Genomic DNA, 10,550 nt, shown 5'->3' with positions numbered 1-10,550 from the left:
GCTTTGTCTGGCACCTTTCATCATACACACTTGACTGGTATTTTGGGATGTGTTTTTTTTTCTTGTATTTTTCTTTCTTGCTTTGTCTGGCACCTTTCATCATACACACTTGACTGGTATTTTGGGATGTGTTTTTTTTTTCTTGTATTTTTCTTTCTTGCTTTGTCTGGCACCTTTCATCATACACACTTGACTGGTATTTTGGGATGTGTTTTTTTTTTTCTTGTATTTTTCTTTCTTGCTTTGTCTGGCACCTTTCATCATACACACTTGACTGGTATTTTGGGATATATTTTTTTTTTCTTGTATTTTTCTTTCTTGCTTTGTCTGGCACCTTTCATCATACACACTTGACTGGTATTTTGGGATGTGTTTTTTTTTCTTGTATTTTTCTTTCTTGCTTTGTCTGGCACCTTTCATCATACACACTTGACTGGTATTTTGGGATGTGTTTTTTTTTCTTGTATTTTTCTTTCTTGCTTTGTCTGGCACCTTTCATCATACACACTTGACTGGTATTTTTGGATGTGTTTTTTTTTTTTGTATTTTTCTTTCTTGCTTTGTCTGGCACCTTTCATCATACACACTTGACTGGTATTTTGGGATGTGTTTTTTTTTCTTGTATTTTTTTTTCTTGCTTTGTCTGGCACCTTTCATCATACACACTTGTTCAGAAAATATGTTTCAGGCTTTTTGAATTTGTTGGACTTGGATTTCAGGCTTTTTTGGCCTTGACCTATTTGCACCCATGCAATCCACACATGGCGCTAGTGCAGATTTTAAACATTTAAAATGAAATTGATGCTATGCATTTAGAGATTTAGAGAACATGATCCGATCCATTTCTTCCAATATTTTACCTGGCATGCTGGGGAGTCTCTGGTCTGTCTTCCCACCCTAACCTGTATTCCTTGTCAGCTGCATAACACCAGGAGTTGAGCTGCAGATGCATGATCCTCATATAATTAATTTTTATAGGGTTTAGCCAAGTAGCCATTCATTCTGTCTTTCCCACAGTCTCTTTCATGTTTGACGGTCGCCCATTCCCCGCCACCTACTGTTTCCTGGCTTGCAGTTATCTATTTCAGTCATTCTTCTGCTTAAAAATATTTTACCCACAAAATAATTTGATTTCTTTTGAGAAAAGGGGGAGAAATGAAAACCTGAATTTATAATTTGTTAGACCTGTAAATTCTCAGTCAATTAACTGAAATCAATCAATTCGTCAAATTCAAATATTTTTAAAAAGGGAAGAAAGAAATGAATAAAGAAAGAATTCATGAATCATAGTCGATTGACTGTGAAGTTAATTAGGAATGTTCCACAGCGCCACGCATAGCTCATGGGCCGTTTATATTAACGATGGATATATTGACAAGGCTAAGCGACGCTTTTTAGAATTGCCGTGTCTGAACACATCCCAGTGTATTTTCACACAGCCTTCGTGAAATTATTTTTTCACTTTCCAAACCTGTCATAGAGCTCATTTACGGGTCTATTTGATTATGTTCCAAAACAAAAACAAAAATTTTTAAAAAATCTAAACTAATATTATAAATACAATTTTGTTGCTGCAGGAGATGGGCAACTTGAAGAAGCTGTCAGTCCTGGACCTGTCAGAGAATCAGTTGGAGTACTTACCCGAGGAGATGGGAGGCTTGACCAGTCTGACACACTTGTGTCTCTCCCAGAACGGACTAGAATATTTACCAGATGGCATGGGTAAGTTCTTGACAGTATTGGGCGATGTGGTCTAGTGGTATGACACTTGCTTTGGGATCAGAAGGTCCTGGGTTTGAGCCTCGCTCGCTCGCTCAGCGCATAGTTGAGTCCTTGGAAAAGACTCTTTACTCACATTCTCTCACCGTACTCTGGTTTAAAATGAGTACTTGGCCGTTAATAGCGTTGTCTCTTTCCCAAAAAATTGTAATATTGCCTAACAGGCGTCATGTTTCGTCTACATGTTACTTGTTGCTGTTGGTCAGGGACACCTTGTAAAGCGCTTTGAGCATGTTTAGTCTCCTGAGAAGGATCATCACATTGCCGTCGTACAGGAGCTTGTGCGCTGCCATGACCCTGAAGGTGATACCAGCCTAGATCCAATCCTGCTGGAACAGCTGAAGATGAGTAGCCAGACCAAGAATGATCGAAATCTCCAACTCAATGAAAATGAAAAATAGGAAAAGATACCATGCTGGCTCAGTCGTCGCCCAGTACAAAAAGGACCGCGTGTCAAACGTAGGAAGTCCGATTGACATGACAAATGAGCTAGACTCCAACGTTATAAGAAAAAAAAAAAGCATGTTTAGTGGATATTGCGCTATATAAAAAAGCTCAAGTTCTTGGGAGCATTCATTCATTCAGAGTCTTCTGAGAAATTTAATCCATCTTGCTCTTATAGAAAAAATAAAAGTTAAGTATTTGGAGGTTTTCTGAACAGTCTTTGTATGTACCAATGTGACAATTGTAGGGCTTGATGATCGTTATGATGATGATAATTTTGATGACAACGACTATGATGGTGATGAGCACACTTTTTCTGAACAGTGATATATGATATAATATTGCTAATTATTTTGATTTCAATCTCAGCTTTTAAATAATCATTTTTTTAAAAATATATATATTTTTTTTTCATTCCTCAGGTTCCTTAAAGAAACTAAACATCTTAAAAGTAGATCTGAATCGTCTTCTTACCCTGACACCAAATATAGGCAGGTCAGTATGAGTATTGATAAGAGATGAGTCATGAGGCTGTGCCTAAAGGCCGTTTTCTGGATGTTCACCACAAAAAAATAGTCCAATAAGGTTTCCAATTTTCCGTATATTTACGGAATTCAATATGTTAGAAACCCTCAGTATATTTTCAAATCATCTGCTAAACGGAGAAAAAAAGTAAGTACATAATGTCTTTTTACTGGAGTTCAAAGCACAGAAAGGGGGTCAGTCAATGTGTTAAAAAAAGTTCATCTGCTAAACGGAAAAAAAGTAAGTACAAAATACATTTTTACTGGAGTTCAACGCACAGAAAGGGGGTCAGTCAATTTGTTGGGCCTAAAAGTTCTGTAAGTAAATTTTTGTTTCTTGAAATGGCAACCCTGGTTCAATAATAACTTATTTGGAACATTTATGCATAGATAAGTCCTTGGAAAAGGCTCTTTTTTATCACATTCTCTCATCGTACTTAGGTGTAAAATGAGTACCTGGCTGTTAACAGCGTTGTCTCTGTCCGAAAAAAATTATAATATGGCCTAATAGTAACAGGCGTCATGTCTTGTCCTAAATGTTAAATATTTCCGTTTGACATGGACCCCTTGTAAAGCGCTTTGAGCACATTTAGTGGATATTGCGCTATATAAAAGCTCAATTTTTTTCTAAAAGTTCAGTAAATTTTTGTTTCCTGAATTGGCAACCCCGGTTCAATAAAAAGTCATTTGGAAAATTTATGGAAAAAATTGGTTTCCATCAGTTTCTATCAGTTGAATAAATTAAAATTGATTTTTTAATATCTCGCAATCTGGCTCCAATAGAAAAGCAGAAATAGTTTCTTCATTGATTCAAAATAGAGTGTGGACTGAATATCAACTTTGGCCACACTTTATCAGCCTTTTCAAAAGCTATAAGTATTATATATAATTTTGATGCTAGATTGTTGTTTTTTTTGTTATTATTTTTGTTTATTTCTCATTATTTAACCCAGAGAAACTGATGAAATCGGATGGTTTCATTTAGTTTTGCCAAATAAGTTAGCATTGAAGTATTTTTGCGTTGAACGTCACGAAAACAACCTTTTTTGGCACAGCTTCAGATATTTAACAGACATACTTCTAATACTTGCACACATTTCATTTGTTTATTTTATCAGACTTTTTTTAAAAATCCAAAATTGGCCAAATTAATATTTTTATCCTTTAGCTTAGAACTTTGAAATCACTCGTGATGGATCCCGGTCGCTTTGTATGTGAGAAGTGGATGCTCTACCAACTGAGCTATAGGGGACACCCCCCCCCCCCCCTCTCTCTCTCTCTCTCTCTCTCTCTCTCTCTCTCTCTCTCTTCTCTCTCTCTCTCTCTCTCTCTCTCTCTCTCTCTCTCTCTCTCTCTCTCTCTTCTCTTTCTTCTCTCTCTCTCTCTCTTCTTCTTCCTCTCTCTCTCTCTCTCTCTCTCTCTCTCTCTCTCTCTCTCTAAAGATTTAGTTTTTTTTCAAAACATTTTTGACCTCTTTAAATGAATTTTTCTTCTTCTCATGAGTTGTTATCCATTTTACTTTTTCAGCTGTGAAAATATGCAAGAACTTATCCTAACAGAAAATTTATTATCCGTAAGTAAAAATGGTTATATTTTATTATTCTTTACTGTTTCACTGTCTGGGTGGGGTCCTGACCTCACATTGTGGGCAAGGAGGTACTTACTGTCTCTTCTATCTTTCTGTCTTGGAATGGGATTACTTGGTTTTGTCCTGGCCCTGGCTGGATACCCTGGCTGAGAGGGAAACAGTCAAATGTACAGTTAGTTTTGGGAGATGATACTTTTTTCCTTGTAAATCCTCTCTCTGTTATGCACTGTATTATGTTTTGTTTACATATATATGATTTATAAACATTTGAGTGTATTCCTCTTAGTAGGGGGCCTGTGTTTGTGTCTGAATGAGACTTTTAAGGTGATATCAAACTAAGTACTTTGATAGTGTGCTCTTGGAATCTACATCTATTTCCTATTTGAACCAATTCCCCTTGTCTTACCTTTTCTTGGATGATTTAATTGTAATTCTAGAACTTTTTACTATCCCATTTTCTCCCTTTTTTAACTGGCGCTGATATGACCTTATGCGTTTCAAGCGCCGTAAGACCCTTAAAAACCAAACCAAACTGTTTCACTGTGCTGTTATTTAGGTTTTTCTTCAGTCACAAAGGAGACTAAATGTGTTCCTTGGATAGGGGCGGTAATGGATAAGATAATTTTGTTTTCATAACCGAAGAAAAACAAAAAAAAAGCAGACGTAGTAGTCGCGTATGGCGACATCTCCACACTGGAAGTCTCCAGCCTGTTTAAGAATTTGTCACCACAGTTGAGGACAGCCTCAAAACTTCGCGCCAATCTCATCACAGGACAGTGTAAGATTATATGGTCTGCTGTTTCTGGCATTCTCTGACAGTGGGTACAATCGGCTGACTCCCTCAGATCCAGCCAGATATAACATACCTACTCAATGTGTAATGTTTATAGTCTTGGTTGATAGAGTTTCATGAGAACTAGTCATCATAAAAAGGGCTGGCTAACAACAATAATAAAGAGCTGGTTGAATGTTTATAGTCTTGGTTGATAGAGTTTCATGAGAACTAGTCATCATAAAAAGGGCTGGCTAACAACAATAATAAAGAGCTGGTTGAATGTTTATAGTCTTGATTAATAGAGTTTCATGAGAACTAGTCATCATAAAAAGGGCTGGCTAAAAACAATAATAAAGAGCTGGTTGACGTCAATTTCGTTCCTTCAATAAACAACTTTTCATTTTTGATCTATGGATTCGTTCGTCATTCATGTTTCTCTTACAGGATTTACCAACGTCTGTTGGAAAGTTAAAGAACCTTCACAATCTGAATGTGGACAGAAACAGGCTGACAGAAATTCCTGTTGAGGTAAGTCACAAGATTTCACTTGCAAAGAAATAAATAATAATGTGAAATTAAATGTAAGCTTCAATTTAATTACAAAAACAGATCAAATAAACGTTTCTGGTTTCCCCTTTATCAACAAAACAGGATGAATTAACACCACAGATGAATGAGATAATGTCTGTAGTTTTTCATTCATCCTGTTTTGCTGATAAAGGGGAAACCCGAAACGTTAATTTGATCTGTTTTTGTAATTAAATTGAAGCTTACATTCAATTTCACATTATTATTTATTTCTTCAAGCTTCGAGCAGCAACATTTACATCTTGCAAAGAAAGGAAGTTGACAGCAAAGTAATCAGTTATCTGCTGTGCTTTGGGAAAAACTCATATTTAAAATTAAAAATTTGGCCAGAAAACTCATCATTCAAATATTGATATATTTAAGGGGGCAGTGTGGCTCAGCAGTACGGTCTTTGCTTCGTACCCAAACGGTACCGAGTTCGATCACCCGCCGCTGCGTTGTGTGGCCTTGAGCAAGTTACCTCACCCTAGCCCAATTTGCAGCACTGTACTGCGGCTAACGCCTGGGATATCCCAGTCTTCCCTTGGAATAGACCCTTGAGACTAATTTCCCCTATGGGATGAATAAAGGGAATTTTATATTTTGTAAAAACCTGGGAATTCTAGACGTACAGTTGTTAATTGGGTTTTTTAAAAACAACAACTAAAAGCAAGAACTGTATAAAGAAGTATTGACAGAAAATGGATTACAGCTTTAACTCTCTCCTCATCGATCATTTTCAGTATTTTCCCAAAAATGACAGGCTTACTCAGCAGAAAAATTGTTTTAAAAAAAACTCAAACAAGTTCTCTAAAGAACGAATTATGTTCTTATTAATTAAACAAAGATCGTTCTTCAAAGTTTGTGATGTACGAAATAAATCTGAATAAGAAAAATGTATATTATTGTGTCGTAACAAATATGACGATTTTTTTGCAGGTGGTAAGGAGAGGATTAAAATACTGTCTCGATTTTCTATTTGCGATTTGATTTTTCTCTTTATCTTTTCCATTGGTGCTAGCATTATTTTAGTTATGCTTTCAAACTGACTTGTCAAAGTAATCTGTGACTGTTCTCTGTTTTGATTGGACTGTACTGTAACTGAACCCAGAGATGGGTCCTTTTGCAAATACAAGCCATTGAAGATTTAACATTTATTCTTCTTTTATCAGTGCTGATGGTTTTCCTCAGATCCGCCGAAATCTGTGATTTTTGTGATAGAGGAGGAATTTCCTTCTTTGAAAAAAGACATTTTCCTCAATCAAATTTTCTGGCTTTGAGAGATTTGATGTGTGGTGGAGCGAACTGGTGCAGCTTTCCCACTATCCAGAAGATAGCTAGAGTAGTTTATCATCTCAATGGCTTTAAAAGTGGGGGTTGGTGAAGTAAACATGTGGCGTAAAGAAAACCATTCATAATTTACCTCCTTTTTCCCTTTTTGTCACCATCAGCACTGTATTATGAATTGGATCCTTTGAAGAAAACGGAACCTTCCTTATTTAAAAAGTTTTAAATATAATTTTTTTAATTTTTGGTAATTTTTTTGCCATGTGTTTAGATAAAATACTCACTAGTTTTACCTGCCAGATCAATCGTACCAACAGACAAAACAGTATTATCGTTTATAGTATGTTCGAGAGAATTTAGCAAAGACTGATGGTCTAAAACCAGTAACAAAGAGCAGAGTGAAGCCATCTTTCTTCATTCATTCATTCATTCATTCATTCATTCATTCATTCATTCATTCCATTCCATTCAATTTCCTGATCTGTTCTCTCCTCAGATTGGCAAGTGCAGCAAACTCAGTGTTCTGGCCATGAGGGACAACAAGTTGTTGAGACTGCCTCAAGAGCTGGGGGATCTGAACATGCTGCGTGTTTTAGATGTTTCTGGAAACAGGTTCATTTGTTTTCTTTTTCTCTGTTTTTTTTTCTTTTTTTTTTTCTCTGTTTTTTTTTTTTTTTTTTGTTTTGTTTTGGTGCGGCTTTGGAGTTTTGTGGAAAGTTGAAAAAAAAAAAAAAAGAAAAAGTAGTCCTTCAGAGCAATTCGGCCCATGGAGCTGGAGTTATTCCCAGTTTCTATAGCGTGGTGGAATGGGACAATAGCAATTGCTTGCTTCCATTTGGAAAGGACGCTGGCCTATTACAAAGTACTTTCCACCAGATCTAACAGAGTCAGCTACCCAATCACTGCTGGACAGAGGGGGTAGGGGCCAGAAAAATATTTCTACTTTGCCTAGGATCTATCTATTTAAATTTTTTTTTTAATTTTTGAGGGTGAAGCAAGTGCACTACTAACTGAGCTATCGGGCGCCTTGTGGAAAGTAATGTTACTAAGACATAGACATGTGACAAATATGACTGCACACAACATCGTTTCTATTCTTGGGTTGTTAAAGGCTTTGATTCTGGTTCTGATTTTATATAAGAAATTATATAAAGAATGTATAAATGTATGAGAGCATGTATGTGCGACTATGTGGTCTAGTGGTATGAGACTCGCTTTCGGATCGGAAGGTCCTGGGTTTGAGTCTCGCTCGTTCGGCGCATAGTTGAGTCCTTGGAAAAGGCTCATTAATCACATTCTCTCACCGTACTCTGGTGTAAAATGAGTACCTGCCCGTTGACAGCGTGGTTTCTGTCGGGACACAAATTGTAATATCACCTAACAGGCGTCATGTCTCGTTCGATAAGTTGCGTGTTGCTGTTAGTCAGGGACACTTTGTAAAGCGCTTTGAGCATGTTTAGTGGATATAGCGCAATTTAAAAGCTCAAGTTTTTTTTACATATATTATTTTTGTTTGTCTGAGGTAGGTAAGTGTAGCTGTACCCATCCATCCATCCATCCATCTATCCATCCATCTATCCATCCATTCATCCATCCATCCATCCATCCATCCACCCATCCATCTATCCATCCATCCATCCACCCATCCATCTATCCATCCACCCATCCATCCATCCATCCATCCATCCATCCATCCATCTATCCATCCATCCATCCATCCATCCATCCATCCATCTATCCATCCATCCATCCACCCATCCATCTATCCATCCACGCGGGTGGTTGGATGAGAGCATCACCCTTGAATCATATACCTATGATGTTCGCATGGGTGTACGATCCGATAGTGATGTCGTTTCTTCTTCTCTTTACTAGCCTATCCTGCTTCTTTGGTTTGTGATTGTATTTTTGACAGGGGATATTTTTTTTTCTGTAAATCTTCTGGCTGTTTGTTCTTGGTTATTTATAATTTAGCTTATGATATCTTTAGGTTATGATTTTGATTTACATTTGTACTATTTTTGTTAGATTGCTTGTTTTTTTGTTTCAGCGGTCTCTCATATAACCTCAATTGTGTTGGAAGAGACCTAAAGCAACAAACAAACAAACATATCCATCCACCCATCCATCTATCCAACCATCCATCCATCTATCCACCCATCCATCTATCCATCCATCCACCCATCCATCTATCCATCCATCCATCTATCCATCCATCCATCCAGCTATCCATCCATCCATCCATCCATCCATCCATCCATCCATCCATCCATCTATCCATCCATCTATCCACCCATCCATATATCCATCTATCCATCCATCTATCCATCCATCCATCCATCTATCCATCCATCCATCAATCTATCCATCCATCTATCCATCCATCCATCTATCCATCCATCCATCCATCCATCTATCCATCCATCTATCCCTCCATCCATCCATCCACCCATCCATCTATCCATCCATCCATCCATCCACCCACCCACCCATCCATCCACCCACCCACCCATCCATCCATCCATCCATCCACCCACCCATCCATCCATCCATCCGTCCATGTCATGGTCTCAAGTGAGTAAAGAGCTACTCGACTATGCATAAAGATCTATGTAGAATGAGGCCCCAGAATTTACTAGTTACTATAAATGAAAAACAATTAACGATTTGTTTACAATGAAATAAAAATAATGATGAAATTTAATTAAAAGAGATAAACAGTGATCGTGGCAGTTACAAATAGAGATATGAATATTTTACGTAACTTATGATAATATGTCAGGTTCGTAAGTTTACGTTTCCAGGCAGTTGATGGGCTTGGATGATCTATTCCTCTGATAACAGGATTGGACTCGTAAAATTCCACTTCCAGGCAATTGGTAAGGGGTTATAGTGTAGTACAGCGGGCTTGGGTTTGATCCTTGAAGATTATACAATCAAAGTTAAAAGCTCCGGCGTCTTAATGGTGTAGATATAATATCTACAAAGTCCCAAAAGATAAAAATCTTCCAGTATATATATATAGGAATAGAGCGACTGGCCGTCCGGCATAGATTGTGGAGAGAAAGTGAGTGTCAAATGTTAGACCTATCAGCTTTTATAATAAGTGGCTACGTGACAGAATGTCGAACGAAAAGTATTCACTAATTAGAAATTAATTCGAGGGAAGGCTATAAAAGGAAAGACGATCTAATATTAGAAGGTAAAGTTTATCTAAGCCTACCGAAATATAACTGGAGTGAGATGAATTCAGTTCTTAATAAAATAAAATTTAATAAGATAATTGTGAACAATCTTTACTGTGACACCCCCCACCCACGTTTAAAATATACTCTTTAACCATTATGGGAAAGATAGATTTTACAAACGGAAGTAAATTTACTATCATGATACTCTAGCATTAATCCATTGTTATGATTTGTGCTACAATTAAATTATTTATTAACTAGACATGGAAATGTTTATATTAACGTAGGTATATGAATGGGTGACAATAACAATGAAAGATTGTGATTACAAATCATTGTGATGAACAACATGATGGCAATGTGATTACAAATCATTGTGATAAACAATAGTGATGGCA

The 10,550-nt window shown here is 37.0% G+C and overlaps 1 protein-coding gene across 16 annotated transcripts in view; it reads left to right on the top strand.

Moving 5' to 3' along the window:
* The window catches only part of LOC144957355 (uncharacterized), a 142,981-nt gene that overhangs the window by 31,399 nt on the left and 101,032 nt on the right, over positions 1-10,550 (top strand). For all 16 annotated transcript variants that reach the window (XM_078888533.1, XM_078888534.1, XM_078888548.1 and 13 more), the window contains exons 6-10: positions 1,578-1,722; positions 2,646-2,718; positions 4,275-4,320; positions 5,555-5,638; positions 7,461-7,576. In XM_078888533.1, the coding sequence (XP_078744659.1) occupies positions 1,578-1,722; positions 2,646-2,718; positions 4,275-4,320; positions 5,555-5,638; positions 7,461-7,576 (464 nt within the window). The remainder of the gene's footprint in view (positions 1-1,577; positions 1,723-2,645; positions 2,719-4,274; positions 4,321-5,554; positions 5,639-7,460; positions 7,577-10,550) is intronic.

The sequence above is a fragment of the Berghia stephanieae genome, chromosome 11, assembly GCF_034508935.2.
Source record: "Berghia stephanieae isolate SIO BIC M18660-M18661 chromosome 11, UCSD_Bste_1.3, whole genome shotgun sequence".
In the NCBI taxonomy this organism is placed as follows: domain Eukaryota; kingdom Metazoa; phylum Mollusca; class Gastropoda; order Nudibranchia; family Aeolidiidae; genus Berghia; species Berghia stephanieae.
Note: the sequence above shows the minus strand (reverse complement) of the source record. Positions and strands in the feature narration are given on the sequence as shown.